At 41.7% G+C, this 18,391-nt stretch overlaps 1 protein-coding gene across 9 annotated transcripts in view; it reads right to left on the reverse strand.

Annotated features, from left to right (window-relative positions):
• The window catches only part of Arl15 (ARF like GTPase 15), a 392,450-nt gene that overhangs the window by 271,139 nt on the left and 102,920 nt on the right, over positions 1-18,391 (reverse strand). For 2 of the 9 annotated variants that reach the window (XM_042261541.2, XM_076551873.1), the window contains exon 2: positions 9,136-9,276. The exons of the other annotated variants lie outside the window; for them this stretch is intronic. In XM_042261541.2, coding sequence (XP_042117475.1) covers positions 9,136-9,183 — 48 coding nt within the window. In that variant the 5' untranslated portion in view covers positions 9,184-9,276. The remainder of the gene's footprint in view (positions 1-9,135; positions 9,277-18,391) is intronic. 9 annotated transcript variants of the gene reach the window in all.

Here is an 18,391-nt window from a genome sequence, read left to right on the forward strand (position 1 = left end):
TATTCATTAATTGTATTTTAAATATCCCCGCCTTTCGGTTTTAACACGGTTCCTAAAGATTGGACACTATCCAAATGTTTGTCTCCATAACGCAAATCCATGGTGTCCCAATGTGTGTCCGGGGGCACCGCTACTAAATAAACACAGAAAGAGAACCCCACAAGCAGTGGTGAAGGGAAGGGATTCAGCAAGACTCTTTCATAGTGAAGGGGCAGAAGAACACAGGAACAAACAAATGAATAAGCACAAGGTTGGAGACCCCTAGTTAGAGCATGTCCCGGGAGACCAGCCTACTGCGGGCTACGTCAGACCCCCAACCAGTCTCTACCCTTCAGTGCTGGGAGGCTGACCGCAGATGCATCAGTGGGCAATCATGGCCTGTGGCTTCTAATTACACTCAATAAAATACAGGAGAGAAAAATGGAACCGAGCTGCTCCCCCAGCTTTCTTCCTACAAGGCCAAGAAGAGAGGGGGTTGTATCCTAGAACCAGCATTAACTCACACTGCTTATCCTGTCGGGCCCTCCATGCGGCCCACTCTACCAATAAGGTCCAAAAATGGCTCTTTGCTCCTCTGGGTGTTGCAGAGTATTTGTTTGTGCTGTGTGAAGATGTGTCACTGTGATTGGCTTAGTAAAGAGCTGAATGGCCAATAGCAAGGCAGGAGAGACAGGCGGGATTTCCAGGGAGAGAGGGAAGGAGGAGGAGGAGGAATCTAGGCATGTTATTTCACCAGTTAACTAAGAGCAAGTTGGATGTGCCCTACTAAGAAGTGGTAACCGAGCCACGTGGCAGAACATAGATTGAAAAATATGGGTTAATCAAGTTGTAAGAGCTAGTTGGGGAAAAGCCTAAGCTAAGGCCAAGCTTTCATAATTAATAAGTCTCCGGGCCACTATTTGCAGGCTGGCAGTCCAAAGATAGTATGACAAGAAAGCTTGCAACTTCAGGGCAAGGGATCTTCTTGGTACCCTGTCCACACCTTGAAAATAGTATTGTCATCAGTTTGAATACTTTGCATACTGCTAATTTGAAAATGCTGTTTCCTGACAGACCCTAACTGGCAGCCTTTGCCATGGTGAAAATGAAAAAAAAAAAAAGGTGATACTGAACTTTAGCCAAAAAGGAAGATAGGTTTAGGAAGAAGCTGGGAAGAAGGATGGGAAAGAAATTAAAACTGTGGTTATAAATTTGGGGTACCCATTATTCAACATCCACATGAAACTGAGTAATAACGGCATCACTCCAAGGGGTCAGAGTTTACAGGACAATCACCAGGTGACCTAAATCACAAGTGAGGAGCGGCACACACAGAGTGCAAGGCTTCTGCTATTCTTGCTCGGAAAAGACTCTTTGTTTTGGCAAATTAATGTTTAAATTATTAAAGCTGGAAGTTTAAAAACTGTTCCTTAACCTTTATCTTATGAATCCTATTACTCATAAATCCAGTAAATTACAGCAACCACTTTCAAGGACTTTGGTTAGCACTTAACCTCATTAACAAACTTTGTTATACTGCCTCTACAATTTTAACTAACATTTCTAAACATAGTACATTCGATTTTATTTTTAAAGCACTTCAAAAACACTTCACACAGAAAATGTTTCCAAGTACTAAATTCTTATAACTCCAGTAAACTCGCAAGTTTTCAAACATTCTGTGTGTGTGTGTGTGTGTGTGTGTGTGTGTGTGTGTGTAATTTTCAGTTTAAATCAATTATTTAATTTGATGATTCCATGAAAACAATCTTTTCTTTTCTTTCTTTCATTTGGTTTTTTGAGACAGGGTTTCTCTGTAGCTTTGGAGCCTGTCCTGGAACTCACTCTGTAGCCCAGGCTGGCCTCAAACACACAGGCCTCTGCCTCCTGAGTGCTGGGACTAAAGGCGTGTGCCACCACTGCCCGGCTCAATACTTTCTTTGACTCATTATCAAAGTATCAATAATGTGAGTTCATTTACTTCATCATGTCTGTGCATAGTTCTAAATTTCAAACAGACTTCTCTTTTGCAATGCTGGGGATTGAACCCAAGAACTCACACATCTTGCCCAGGGCTCTCCCACTAGGCTGCGGCTCCACGAAATCCTCTAGCAGTAAGTCACAATCCGTGTCCCTCCCGGCCACATTCACCAGTCTGTGGAGAACACTTCCCAACTCATTGCAACAGAAACACCACACCTTAAACATGGCACTCTGGACTACAGTACTATATTACCTGATATGTCCCTTAAAGGGGACTCACTGATATCTCCCCCAAATTATTTCAACAGCTCATTGGCTTTTGCCCTTCTACTGCCTACTAGTCCAGACCCAAAGACACATTAAGGCCAAATTTATGGACAAATTTCCTATGCTGATCAAAATCCATCCCTCCACTAAAGTGTCTACCCCAGAACTGCATGGGTGGTCCTCTCTGTACCAACTGTCTCCTGGCCATGACGATCACACAAAGGCATAGATCTTGTTGCTCATGGTTCTTCCCAGCAGAGGGAAAGAGGGAAGACAAGGGGAAGGAAGAAAGGAAGGGAATGGAGCAGGAGGAGAAGGAAAGCGTCCAGGACGGAAAAGAGCAGCAGAATCAATGAAACCAAAGGGTCTTCAAGGAAATTAACACAACTGAGAGATTCATACCTAGATGGATTACGGAGAGGGTGGGGGTTCCAACTACTAATCAGAATGAAAGTGGTACACCACCACTTATTCTACAGAGGTGAGAAGGACTAGAGCACTATAAAACTATATTCCAAGAAACAGTATAACCCAGACAAAAATGAACAAGTTTCCGGAAATACACAACAGCCAAGACTAAGTCACGAAGAGACAAGACTCTGAATCAGCGAATTGTTGGTAAAAAGATTGCAACAGGAGTCAAAATCTCCTAATAAAACCCAGCTTCACTAGAAAATTCTACCAAAAAACTTAAGGAACTAATATTAATTCTCCTGAGACTTTCTCAAGTAATCTGAGAGGACAGAACAATGTAAACTTTTTTTATATAATCAGTGTTTATTATATAAACCTTGATACCCAAACCAGGCAAAGACATAAGGAAAAAAGAAAAGCAACATATCTATTATGAACACTAATACAACTACCTCAAATATGCTAGCAAGTCAAATTCAATAATATATAACATATAATGTTATTGAGTATAAATGGTGAGATTTATATCTGAAATGCCAGGATAGTTCATTTTCGTCTTATGAAAATGTATTGATATACCGTACACTAACAGAATGAAGGACAAAATCCTCATCATCACTCAATACTACAAAATTCAATAACATTTAATAATTTAAAAAATACTCAACACACATGGAAGGAATCTACATCAATATGAAATCACACACATCATACTCCAAGGGTGAAAGACTGAAAAGTTTTAAGCAGATGAGCATAGAAAGAGTACATGTTTTCACCACTTCAATTCAACACATAAACAGAAATTTATACCAGAGCAATTAGATTAAAAAACAAACAAACAAACAAATGAACACCACCAACAAAAACAAAACAACACAAAAGCTCCAAAGGAATCCAGATTAAAAAGGGAAAGGAAAATTACCTGTTTGTGGATGATATCTTTTTTTTAAATTAGTTTATTTATTTTGTATACATCTATCAGAAGGGGACACCAGATCTCATTATAGATGGTTGTGAGACACCGTGTAGGTGCTGGGACCTGAACTCAGGACCTCTGGAAGAACAGCCAGTGCTCTTAACAACTGAGCCATCTCTCCAGCCCTGTAGATGAGATCTTAAACGTGGGAAACCCTTCAGATTAAAATGAAATTAAGCCAACAACAAAAGCCAGTTACTCTTCACTGCCAAAGACAATCTTAAAAAGATATTATAAAAACAACTCCAATTCTAGTAGCACAAAAAAAAATAAAATGGATAATTGGTTAAAACAAAAGAACTGAAAGACTTATACAATGAAAACTACAAAACATCAATGAAGGAAATTAAAGAAGAAAGTCAATGAAGACACTTCACTTGCACTGGTAACCAGCCAGTCCTCACAAAGCATCGAACAGGAGCGATGCAACTCATATACAATGTCTCATGATGCTTTTGCAACATCAATTCACATGGAATCTCAAGGGAATCACACAGATAAAATAAAAACCAAAGGGGAAGGATGTTTACCTCTGGACTTTAACAAAGTTACAGTAATCAAAATAGTGTGGTACTGGCAAGAGACAGATACAAACTAATGGAATAGAATTAGACCTTGACACCAAAAGGCCAAGTAATTTTGAACAAGGACATCAAGACTATTCAATAGACATAAGGCAATGTTTTCAACAAAACTGCATATCCCCCTGCAAAAGACTGCCTCCTCCCATATCACACCACATGAAAAAGTTAACTTTGTAAACTGGGTCAGAGTCCTAAAACTAAGCGATTAAGAAGAAAATATACACTAAAGTTCATGATATTGCATTAGGCAATTATTTCTAAAACATGACATCAAAGTCAGGGGGCAAACAAAAAATGTGGACATTCTGAACTTAGCAAACTTAACAGTATGAAAAGGTGATGTGTGTGTGTGTGTGTGTCTGTGTGTGTGTGTGTGTGTGTGTGTGTGTGTGTGTGTGTGTGTGTTGTGTGTGTGTGTGTTGATTGTCAATGGGACAGACTTAGAATCGCCGTGGAGGCAAAGCACTGGGTATCTGTGAGACATCCTCTAGATTAGGTTAACTGAGATGGAAAGACTGCCCTGAATGTGGGTGGCGCTATTCCACGGGCTGGAGGAGCAAAATGAGTAAAAGGGAGAAAGTGAACTGAGTATCAGCATTCATCTCTCGGCCTCCTGGCTATCTACGGAGGCGACCAGCTGCAGGCCTGTAACCCTGAGGACCTTTTCTTCCTTAAAGTGAGTCTGTTGCAGCAATGTGGCAATAACCAATAAATCATGGCATGGAAATGGGGGAAAATAAATCCATTTCAAAGACTCCTCTGATAAGAGATAAAAACCCACGACATGTAAAGAATTCCCAACCCCCCACAACAAAATCCACACAATGGTGCGTGCGTGCGTGTGTGTGTGTGTGTGTGTGTGTGTGTGTGTGTGTGCATATGTATGTGTGTGATATCCATGTATGCCTATGTAAGCAATGTGGAAGCTAGACACTAACTAACATCAGTCTGTTTTCACCAACTGCTTCTTCACCTTATTATTATTATTATTTTTTTGAGACAGTACCTCATTTAACTTGAGTTCTCTATTTTGGCAATACTGGTGGGTCACGGGGGCCTGGGCACCACCTATCTCTGCCCACCCCGTCCTGTGCTAGTGTTACAGACATGCATTACCACACCTAGCTTTTAAGCGGGTGCTGTTGATTAGAACTAAGCTCCTTATGTTTGCACAAATGCTTCACTTATGGAGCCATATCCCCAGTTTCAACAATGCTGCTTTCAAATAATAATAATAATAACAACAACAACACAGAAATGATAAAACACACAGGATTTGACTCAACTCAGGCCCTAAAAGACATTCAAACATTGAGCAGACATTTCTCCAAAGAAGACACATAAAAGGTTTATGAGTTCATGAAAAGATGTTGATCACAGTCCCCCCATAGAGGCCACCCTTCTGAATTGGGCTCTAGCTAATGACTTATGTGGATATACATACACACAAAAATAACAAGCGTTGGCAAAGATGCAGGAGTAGAGCACACAGTACTAAGCCATCAGGGAAACGGCAGAGCACTTTCTAAAAAAAAAAAAAAAAATTGAAGCGAGAACTGCTATATGATCTAGTATGCAACCTGAGTCTATCTTAATGATATAGTTGTATATAATGATATGTAAACTGCAGCCTTGTTAGCAAGAGCTGAAACATGGACTCAGCAAACTGTGGTTGCTGATAGCTGAAAAGGTAAAGAAATTGTAGTCTATGCATATGATGCAATATTATTTAGTCTTTAAAAAAAAGTTCTCACATATGTTACAATCTGGACCAATCCTGAGATCCTAGCACTCCGTGAAAGAAACCAACTCAAAAATACAGACGCTCCCATCCTGCTTATGGAGTACTTAAAGGCAGTAGAAACCATAATGCCAACATTAAGTGGTAGTTGCAGGAACTAGGAGACAAGAATGAACACATGACTATGTGTCTGATACAGAATTTCAGTGCTACAAGATGGGATGACACTGGATGATGGCAATGGCTACAAATCACTACAAAGCAATTGAAAGCCATTGAACTACACTTTAAAAACAGCTAACATGGTACATTTTATGTTCTGTGTATTTTACCACAATTTAAAAAATCATGGGGGAAAAAAAAACCTGCAGTTTACCCCAAATGCCTTCCTCCTCAAAGTCACCTCCTTGACATTAACGACAATTTCTTTTCTTTTCTTTTCTTTTTCTTCCTCCTCCTCCTCCTCCTCCTCCTCCTCCTCCTTCTCTCTCTCTCTCTCTCTCTCTCTCTCTCTCTCTCTCTCTCTCTCTCTCTCTCTCTCTCTCTCTCTCCCCCCCCCCTCTGAAGCCAGTAACTAGAATAATCCTTGGCACTTCTTTTTTTTTTTTTTTTTTTTTTTTTTTTCCCTCAAACCACATGTCCAATCCATCAGGAAATTCTGTCAACAACAGCTTCAAAATAGATCTGGAATCCAACTACTTCTCACCACCTCTACCCTTACCGCTCTGGTCCAACCCACTATCATCTGTTGCTTGATTACTGCAAGGGCTTTCAACTGGCTTTCCGTTTCCACTCTAACCTCCTATGGTCTATTTACAACACGGTAGCCAGAGCAATCGTGTTAAAACATGCCGGGTCACTTCTCATCTTAAAATCCCCAAGCCCCCCATGCCTATCTCACTCAAGATAAAAAACCAAAGCTCTCCTGACGGATGACAAGGTCCTTTAAAGTCTTCTGCCTTCTTCCTCTCCTCACCTACTACTTATTGGGACTCAAAAAGCATCCCCCAAAAGTATGACATGTGGCATGTTGAGTACTTGGACCTGAAGGACACCAGAGGGCCTTAGAAGCCTCAAGCCCAAGGTCTCTCTGATCTTTCTTATCCTTCTTTCGCACCTCTGAGAACTACCAGGGTTCCTCTTCTGCAAAGCAGATCCTAGAAGTTGGAGCCCTTTCCCAAAGCAAGTTATAAAAACTCAAGGCATCATCCTACCTTGCCACCTAGCCTTTCTAGTCACAGCAGCTGATAGAATTCTATGTTCTAGCCATAGTTCCATGAATGAAGATCTCTTTTCAAATCACATCTTAGACACCGATCAGACTCCTACCAAGTCTGTCCCCCTCTAAAGTTTACACAAATAACAAAGAACAAGACAAGTAAGCTGGCCTCAGAGTTCTTCAACCTTTCCAAGTCAGGCCTAAGAGCAGGGACCAGTCAGTGTGGTAGGACGAAAAGCAGAAATACAACCTCACTGAAGTCAAAGAAGAGAGGAAATCACCAACTAAGAGGAAATCTGGAAGTCAGAGACAATGATTAGAAACCAGAGAGGTTACCCTGTCTGGGAAAATGAAAGAAGACAGTGATCTTTACAGGCACATTTCACAGCGTCTATATTTGTTTGTTTATTTAATGGAGGGGGGGGTATAAAATGCCTGGGCAGGAGGTTCTCCACCACACACATGTCGAAGTCACAGGACAACTTTCAGGAATTGTTCCCTCCTTGCACCATAAATTCCTGGGATTGAACCCAGGTCATCGGGCTTACAGAGAAGCCCCTTTCCCAGCAGCATCAACTCATCATCTCAAAAAGGAGTGGCACAAACAGAAATGGGGTATGTACTTAGTGCCACTAATACCCTTTTCACTGAAGGTGTATCCAGGCCATTCCTTCCATTCCCATGGCTTCAAATATTTGGATGAGTTCTGTAATCCACGTCTAGCCTTTATCTCTTTCTAGAGAGCAAATTAAAATGGAATTTAGACTTCCCACTATACATCCAGATCTACATACCCTTTAGGCACTCTTAACGAAAACCAAAACTCACTCCCAATCTTACGGATAACAAACACGTGCTGCTGCTTCTTGTGTTTCCCGTTTTAATAAGTGCCCCACTGACCAAACTATCACCTAAAACTACAAATCCCTGAGCATGGAGGCATTCAAGAGGCAGTGGCAGGAGGACCAGAAGTTCAAGGTCACTTTGACTATAGGGCTATTAGTTAACAGGTCAGTCTGGATTACATGAGAACCTGTCTCACAAACAAGCAAACTAAACCAAAAATACACAAAACTACAAATCTTGTAACATCCTCATCTGGCCTCTCTCCTTCTGTCCATGAGATATGCTGGTGTCTTAAGCATCCTGTTTGTATGGAATCTGCTTGTTAGACAGTTCTTTAGTACTTACACTGTATTATTTTATAATAAAGTATTTATTCTTTTTGCCAGAAATGTAATTGCATCAATATATGTATTATACCTAGACATGCTAGGTGCTTCATAAGTATTGATCCACTGAAGTAGCTCAAATGGATCTGTATTAATTATCCAGATTTATGTTTACGAAATTAACTTGTTTTACCTTAATAACCAAGACTGTGTTTAAAAAATAAAACAAACAAACAAAAAAAGCCTAAATAATTTGGAGATGGGATATCCTGGAGGATAACAACTTCAAACACAAAGATTCCCAAATGAAAACGTCCACTTTGATTAGGTATCCTCTGGGAACCTGAGGTAATAAATACTGTGGAAACTTGGCCACCACGTTGGAATTATTCCAACTCTGACTTCCTATGGCCCGTTCTTGTCCACTCAGCCTTCTTGGAAGACATGGTTCTCCTTCCTAAAATTTTACACTGTCCAAACCTGTAACTCCAACGAAAGAATACAGGCACGTCTAAGGTAGATAAAATGCCTGACAGATAAAAGTTTTTACTTCCAGAGGCACAGACCCAGTGAGATATTCATCTCGAGCAAGAACACATAAGCCATTGCCGGATAAACGCAGGGAAGGACAAGACCCCATGAGCCCTTTCCACACTGCTCCATTTCTATGAGACCCAGGAACACAGTCTTGACCTTGATAACCTCCGTAGCGCCTTGCCAGCAGAAGGCAGAGAAGTTCTCAGAAGTACTTTGGCCCCCAAACATTTTTGAATCAAGTTAGGAAAAGTTATGAAACTCACAGTTGTCATCCTTGACTTGTGTCCAGAAGCACAATTCAAATGAAGCATGGAGTCTAAATGGTTGATGGTTTTCAGCTGGGTGTACTTTCCAGCCACCAAAATGAAAAAGCTCTAATTTCACCCCAATAAAAAAAATGTAACCTGGCAAGAAACAAAATAAATATGTATATATACTTTTGTGACAAAATGATAAGACAGAGAGGTAACAAAAAACAAAAACCAAAAAGAACCAAGAAACAGCAGAATGTCTTTATATTGTTGCATTTTTAACAGTGATTTTACACATGAAAAACTGTTTAGTAGGCTGAAATATGAGAAGAATTGACATCAGCATACCTGATAAATCAAACACCCAGGAGTGAACCATCTTTGCCCTACCTCCTACAACAGTTTGACCTCAGCTGGGTCAACTTCTCAAGAAGTACAGTGGGTGGCTTCTACTCAAGTTTTAGAATCTCAAAAGGCTGGCGTGAGTGTCCCACAAAATATAGGGTGTCCCCAGTCTTTCCCTACTGGCAGGTGGAAATGACACGGAGATATCACTTGAGATACTAGAAATACATCTTTTAAAAAAATATGAATTTACTTTTCTTTTGCCCACATGACAGCATCATTATCATTTCTCAAGGCCTAAAGTTTCTAACCCTTACAGACTCACCCACATTCTGCACTTTCATGTCTAGTTCACGTTATTAATGAACTACATTATATTATATACCTACTACATTATATTATATACCTACTACATTATAGTCCAGCCAAAATGTTGTGAAATGCCTCCCGCCACCCCCGACTCATCTTGTGTTCACTCTACATCATTCTTTACTCAGAGTTGTGGTAGGAGTAAACCAATATATAAAACTAATCATGGCTGGTCTCAAGCAAACTGAATTGACCAGTTAAATACAACCCCAAATGGAGCTTATGTGAGATTCAATCAATCCCAGTACTCAAAGAGGAGGGAGGGGTATAAGAAAGGTGTTATATAAGTACAGGTCTGCAATTCCAGCACTGGTGGAGACAGGAGGACCAAGAGTTCAAGGCCATCCTCAGCTACATGGACTGTTCCAGGACAATCTGGACTCCATGACAACCAATCCTGGCCCCACCCTCTTCTGGCCTGACTTGGGGGGAGGTAAATGCTCCTTTAGTCAACTATTTCTATTCCAATGCTTAATTCTCACAGGTGTTTCAAAAGATCTGAAGAAGATATTCCTGGTCTTCAACGCTGAAAAATATCTTGTAAGAATAGGAGCAAAGAGTATTATCAAAAATATAATTATAAAAATAATAAAATTAGCCGGGCGGTGGTGGCGCACGCCTTTAATCCCAGCACTCGGGAGGCAGAGCCAGGCGGATCTCTGTGAGTTCGAGGCCAGCCTGGGCTACCAAGTGAGTCCCATGAAAGGCGCAAAGCTACACAGAGAAACCCTGTCTCGAAAAACCCAAAAAAAATAAAATAAAATAAAATAAAATAAAAAATATAATAAAATTAATCTGAAACACAAAATATTCTTTGAAAGGAAAACTAAATACCATTAATTGTCCAAATCTTGCACACAAGATTTGGACAATTAATGGACAAGTGTGTGTGTGTGTGTGTGTGTGTGTGTGTGTGTGTGTCTGATTATCAGTACTATACCCCACCATGTAAGAAAAATCACCTATATAACTGGCGTGGTCCTCTTAATAACTCAAGCTACTTGTAGTCAATATTTACTTGAGTAGCAATACTCAATATAGGGCCATATTTAACATCAGGAAACTAAAATTCTATGTTTGGACAGCCATAAATGGAAATATGAAAAACAAATGAGACCAACTTTTATTCATCAGGAATATCAACAGCTATGGCTTAGCAGCTAAGAGCATTTGATTTATAACAAACAGTCCTTTTGTGGAAAAACAGCATGTTCCGCCATTTTTTTAAAAATGAAGCTTCCTCATTGGGCAGGAGAATGTGGCCATGGCTAAGCGAAGAATGCAGGCAAATCCTAGAAATCTTCTGGGCTTGATCACCAGCTCATAACTCATTTGCTAAGCCACCTCTGCTAAAACTCCTCAGTTCCTTGAGCCTCACCTCATCTCAATAACAAGAATAATAATATAGTTACTGGAAGGACTAAATGATTCATAATGTAATTAAAACATTATTCAAACAAAATTCAGCATGCTTGAAATAGCGCTGCATCAGTAACTAGTGCTATTTATCATTGCTATTGCTATTTTATTACGCCATGCCACTGACTACACTCTCTTCATGGTAGAGATAACAGAAAACTTCTAGTTGTTCTTCAGATTCTGGAATTTACACAGTTGACGCTGCTTCATTTCTCTACATATGGACCTGCTCATACAGCTACAGTAGAAGTTATAGGTTATCGAACACGATTCTTAAGGAACGTGGTTATGCTGGAGTATTTTGTGATTTACAGAACCTCCTTCAAATGGGGATTGGGTAAAGAAAAGGTCATTAGAATGATCGGCCCTGCTGTATTTTAATTGCTAGGACTATATAGAACTGGAGACTAAATCAGTGTCTCCATACTGATCCCCAAGCAGGAGAACACCTGTTCCAGGTGGTGGTCTACTTTTCGCAGGAAACATATCCGCTCACTTTAAGGTTTTCATGACGTTTAAGAGCTTTGCTCCCTTTCATACTGGTAGAGTTGTTCGCTCTCTGCTGTTTTCTTTCTTTCTTCCGGTTAAGGCACACTCTACTGAAAATGTAGTAGCACTGCCCAAGTTGTTTGAACATCTTTCAGCAGTGAGAACAAAACATTATTTGGAGGCAGAGCCTAACGACCCCTGAGAGAGGCAGAGAGCGCTGAGATTATGAAGCTGCTCCCTCAACATCCCCACCAGATACATGTTACTTTCCCCTTATTGCTCAAATTAAGGATGTTCTAGGTCACAGAACGCTTTATATTTTCACATGATCTAAATAGCACCCGCCCCCCTTATAAAGGGAAAACTTGGCAGATTTTGAGTGTGTGATTCACTGTAATTTTACAAAAGAGCACATACTACTCAGCTCTGCCTAAGCTAAAACACACACAGGAGTCCTCTCTTATCTGCAGACAGTAAGTTATAAGACTTCCAGTAGATGCCTGCACTGTGAATAACAGTGAACCCCCACATGTACTACGCTCTTTGGACACACACTTATGATTAAGTCTAATTTATAGAGGAGACACAGAAAAGATACTAACAATAACATCATAAAACAGGAAAACCATAAGAGTACACTATAATAAATTGGCACCTTCACACCATTAAGTAAAATAGGGTTATTTGAGTGAAAGCATTACATCATTAGGACACTTAGTCTGATAACCTAGTAGCTTCTAAGTGGCCAACAGGTGGGTGCCATATATAGTACCAAGTCTACCCAACAAAATAATGACTCACATCCTGAGAGGGGCCAAGTAGGATGGCACAGAATTTTCATTACAACTTCCCCGGATGGCATGCAGTTTAATATCTATGCAGTGTCTATTCTGGTGGTCCCCATTTAGTATTTTCAAAGGCCCTTGAAAACAGGTAACTGAAAACACAGAAAATAAAACTGGAGGTAATGGGAAAACAGTATTTTTAAAAAGGAGCCCTCTGTACTTGGATGGATTGTTGCTCAACGTAAAAATCATTTAAAATATTTAAACTTAAACCTTGTTAAAGTGAAGAGACATTTTCATAACCCACTTTCAAAAGAAGCCTTTGGTAGTAACAACTCAAACAGGTCAAAAAAATTAAGTTATCTCAAAGCACATTTTTTTACATTATACTTTCTAACAAAGTAAACAATAATCAAATGCTGAAGTTCTCCAGTTTGAATTATAGAGAAAAAGTAGCTAAAGAGCTTTTCCAATGGTCACCAAGTTCCACTCTTAACAAGAGAATGTAAAACTGATAAGCGCAGGGCTGGGCCCCCTCCCCTTTTTCTCCTTCAGTAGATGATAGCTCTAGAAGAGCTTCTTTTTTTTTTTTTTTTTAATTCCCTTTTTTAATTCTAGAAAATAGAAAGGAAGCTGGGCAGGAGGGTTGTATGCCTTTAATCCCGGCACTCAGGGGGCAGAAGCAGGCAGATCTCAAATTAGAGGTCAGCCGGGTCTACAGAGCGAGTTTCAGGATAGCCAGGGCTACACAAAGAAACCCTGTCTTGAAAAACCAAGAGGAAAAAAAAAATGGAAAGGAAACAAAATTGAAAATGATCAAGTCTGGGTCTCCTTCCACCCTACTCCCCAATAGCTGATCCTAGGGTGTACCTCAAAGAGTGACAAAAAAAATAATTAAATAAAAATAAAAACAAAAACAAAAGCCAAGGGCAGGACATTAAAAAGGCCCCGTGTTGGTTGTCCAACTCCTGCTCCTCTGGGTTGGTGTGCTCAGTCAGGGCAGGTCCTCCCACCCCACCTTTGGCTCCTTTTCAAAGACCCAGTGTGAAAATGTGCTGACAGAAGCTTCGGGAATTGCAAGCATGAGACAAAAGCGAAAGGAGAGGAAATACGAGTCAGGCAATTCATTGAAGAAAGCAGCATGAACTTGTCGAGATGTTCTCCAGGTAATGAGAAACATCTCTCGAATGCCAAGGAAAGTAGGCTAAATGACTGTTCTTTTAACACGCCTCTCGGGTACATGTCTCAAGGCTGGTGTCACAGAAGAGCAGGAGGGGCCACCCCTCCTTCATGATCACACTAGCTCCGAACATAATTAAAACTAATCCTTTTACCTGCCTACATTTCTTACAAGCAGCCTGTCTAGTGCATACATTAAAAAGGTCTGGATGCTTTGCACCAACAAGATTCAATCAGTACCTTCACATCGGGGTGGGGGGGTGGAGGGGGATACAAGTCCAAACAACATCAGCTCATTCACTTCTCTAAAACATTCAGCAATTTTAAAAGGCTTAGGAAACATGGAGCATAATGGTGTATCAAAATGACAAGCCTTCATCAGACACACACAACAGCCAAATTTGCTTACCTGGAGCTTTGAGAGGCAGCCAAGACATGCAAATGCCACAGAAGGAAAGCGTATGCCATGACTTGCATTAAGAACAGGCTTAGAAACGAGTGTTTGCAAACCAACTGAGGTACTCGATACCACACACCAAAGGGTAGAGGGGGGACCAAAGCAAAAAAAAAAAAAAAAAAAAACCAGAAAACCCTCTCTCAGAACTGGGTGATACAATTATAACCCAGCTCCAAAAAGGATTACCTGTAACCTGCCCAAGGGTGATGCAGAGGTCAGGGTGACTCTAGCCTCACAAGACACTGTGAAAGTCTTGACTTAGGTGCCAAAGAAAACACATTTCACCTTGGCTCATCTATCGGTGACAAAATTTTCCCTATACAGCCTCATTGATCTCTCTATAATCTATTGCAGATAGGACAAAACAGTAACTCAATAAATTGAACTGTGCTTCAATGACTAGCTTCACAGTTTTCATTAAGTATTAACAGGAAAGTGCCCATCATCTCCACCACCCATTTCTTTCCACTGCTTTCTTGTGGTTCGTGGGGGTGACTTTGGTGTAGGCACCACGTACTGCATTTGTGTGTCATGTGATGCTTGTTATCTATCTCCACAGGATGCCTTGGTTCATGCTCAGCTCAGGCCTGTGGCTTGCCAGAGAGAGGAAGTGGGTACCACTCATGTAGCTAGAGTTTCCCTGCCTTGCCCACAGTCAGGACAAATCTTTGTCACCCGCCAGTCCCACAGCCGCTCAGACTCAACCAAGTAAACACAGAGACTTATATTTCTTACAAACTGTATGGCCATGGCAGGCTTCTTGCTAACTGTTCTTATAGCTTAAATTAATCCATTTCCATAAATCTATACCTTGCCACGTGGCTTGTGGCTTACCGGCATCTTCACATGCTGTTTGTCCTGGTGGCGGCTGGCAGTGATTCCTTCTGCCTTCCTGTTCTTCCTTTTCTCCTCTCAGTTAGTCCCGCCTATACTTCCTGCCTAGCCACTGGCCAATCAGTGTTTTATTTATTGACCAATCAGAGTAATTTGACATACAGACCATCCCACAGCACACTCACTCTCCTTCCTTTTGCCCAGGACTCAATCCATCCTTCCAAGTTTGTTTCACAGATACATGCTTTCCAGCCTTCCTAGCTCATGTCACCAGTGCACGGCCACCACACTGCCATGCAAAGAGCCGGCGTCCATGCTTTCGGAGTCGGCCAGGTATTCTCTGCCTACTCTACCAGGCTGAGCACATGTGTGCACTTCCCTGTAAAAGTGTCCTCTCAGCAATGGACCGGACTAGGTAGACACACTTCAGAGCCCTCTCACTCTTGAAGTCAGATCACCTTCTCCTTGGATTGGGGTGCTCAGGCCTCCCTCCAGCAGTCCCCCAGTTGGGACTGATCACCCTGGCCCGTCTTCCACAAGAACTCTGGTTAGCCAGAATCCACTTTGCTCCTGGTGTTTCACTTTGGTAATTTTCCACCCATCATGCCCTGCATGGCTTACTGGTTATACATTCCTACCAGTTCATACTGAATGTGAAATTGAACATACTGTCTCCCTGTCAGCAAGGCTCTTTTGCAGTGGTCCACCACCTGAACAGCTGCCCTTACGGTCCCTTTGGTTGGTTGGTTTGGTCTTTCGGGACAGGGTTTTGGTGACTGTCCTGGATCTCGTTCTGTAGACCAGGCTGGCCTTGAACTCAGAGATCCACCTGGCTCTGCCTCCCAAGTGCTGGGATTAAAGTCACATGCCTGGCATCCTTATGGTCTTTTAACAAGTATTATGGACTAAATATTTCTTTTAAAGTTTGCCTCAAATCACATAAATTCACTCCCTGATCTCCTGACTTTAGTAACTGAGACTCCTTGGCAAACTTCAAGCCAGACACTTTAAACCACGTACACATAAAAATCAAGTGAGCCAAAGGCAGCTGTCAAGAAAGTCAAGGGAATAAGAGAGTCACACAGCATAAAACATGGGCATCCTGAAAGTCATAGGGATGATTCTCCCCAACCCCCACCCCCTTTTTTTTTTTTTTTTTTTTTTGCCTGAGTTTAATGATTCTTGATCCTTTAAGAGCCTTACTGTTTACCTTGTTTTTAGGCAGAAAGACTAAGAGAGGACCCTCCCATACCCCAGAAGAATCAAGGAACTGTCTGTGTGTGTGTGTGTGTGTGTGTGTGTGTGTGTGTGTGTGTGTGTGTGTGTGTGTGAGAGAGAGAGAGAGAGAGAGAGAGAGAGAGAGAGAGAGAGAGAAACGGGGGGGGGGGGGGGGGGGGGGGGTTGGGGGTTGGGGAATCTATGTCCTTTTCCTCTTTCCTGAAACCGGCAACTATGACACAGAGGGATGGCTGCTGTGGGATGATGCTTTTGTACACTGATTTAATAAAACGCTAATCGGCCAGTAGCCAGGCAGGAAGTATAGGTGGGATAAGCAGACGAGGAGAATTCTGGGAAGAGAAAGGCTGAGTCAGGAGACGCCAGTCCGCCGTCCAGGGAGCAGCATGTAATGGCACACAGGTAAAGCCACGGAACACGTGGCGACACATAGATTAACAGTGGTAGGCCTGAGCTAATGGCCGAGCAGTTTTAATTAATATACGCTTCTGAGTGATTATGTTATAAGCGGCTGCAGGGTCCGTGGGGCTGGGCGGGACCAGAAAAACCTTCAGCTACCGACAGGGGTGAGGGTGACAATCAGCAGACTCTGAAAAGATTATCCGGGGTTACTTCAGATGGGCCCCTTGTCATCTTTACAGGGGAGAAGGGAAGTAGAGGGGCCTGAGCCAAAGGGATGGCACTGTGAGAATGACAGGCATGGCTGGGTTTCAGATGAAAAGCAGCCAACAGCCAAGGGATTCAGACAGGTTCAGGAGGTGGGGAAAGGCACAAAATGGACGCCCCACTCCTTAGAGCCTCCAAAAAGGAACCACACAATTGTATCCGGGTGAGAACCGATTGCTGACCTCAAAACAGTAATAAATATGCTCTGCTTTCAACTCCTAAATATAAGGCAGTATGTTTGCTGCATGAGCAATAGGAAAGACGTGTAAGTGAAATGCTTAAAAAAAACAACAAATGGCCTTCCCCTATTAAGATAGGCAAAGCCATTTTAGTTACTGCTAAACTAGCTGGAAGGGAAGGTGTGAGGTTTTTATTTATTAATTGATTTATTTATTTTTGAGACAGGGTCTCACTATTTAGCCCTGACTGTCCTCAAACTCCCTACATAGACCAGGTTTGCCTGGAACTCACAGAAATTTGCCTGCCCCTGCTTCCTGGTTACTGGAATTAAAAGTATGTAGCACAATGCCTGGATGTCCCCGCCCCCCTTTTTCCGACGTTTTTAAAGTTCAAACTAATGCTCAAAATATCACCTTTCATGGATGAAATCAACAACAATAAAAGCCTTAACAGTCAATAACAAAAGCCTTAACATATTTCTAATTTAAGACCAACAAATGAGAAGTCACAGAGATGCTGCCGTTTTCTGCTCTACGGCTAGGACCGTCATAGATAACTTCCCAGCCTCTACCATGGCTTCAGGTGGTTCTCTGTTGTCCACCGATATCCAGCCAACATCTTTCCCAAATACCTTGAAAATAACTCTCGGTTGTTTTCTCTTTACCACCTGGGCTCATCTTATACTCTTAAATCCAGAGCAAGACAGTGCTCGCTCCTGCTCTTGCTCGGGCGCTCTCCCCACCCCACCCCCCATCTCCCTCCCTCCTTCCCTCTTCCTCTCCCCCACCTCTCCCCACTCACACATACATACTTGTTACAAACCTCAGAGGACACCATTTAGCATTTAATATCAACCACCCAGAAACAAACAGTTAAACCCCAGTTAAACAGAATGAGAAGCTTAAATACATTCCAAACATCTAACTTCTCCTCATCACATTACTATCAGCAGCAAGGACAGAGCAGCTAGCAAGGATGGGATCTTTACAAATGAACTGCCTGGCATGGAAACTCCCTTTCTTCTCCATTAGAAGAGATTCCTGACTGACACCATTTCTTTCCTTAGGCGCAAATGGAACAACTGTAATAATATCCTGTTCCTATTTCCTAATGAGTGTGAAATGATAGCAAATATCCTATGATTAACATAGCTGGCTGCATGAAATTATAGTTTTTGGTAATCTTACACAAGCCTCTGTTTCTTGGTAATGCTGACTACTGAACACCATTTTAATCATTGGAACGAACCATCAGATATTTTGGTACACAAATGAATGCTTCCCAGAACTGTTTGTGGACGTGAAGTTTC

The sequence above is a fragment of the Peromyscus maniculatus genome, chromosome 15 (genome assembly GCF_049852395.1).
Source record: "Peromyscus maniculatus bairdii isolate BWxNUB_F1_BW_parent chromosome 15, HU_Pman_BW_mat_3.1, whole genome shotgun sequence".
Taxonomy (NCBI): Eukaryota; Metazoa; Chordata; class Mammalia; order Rodentia; family Cricetidae; genus Peromyscus; species Peromyscus maniculatus.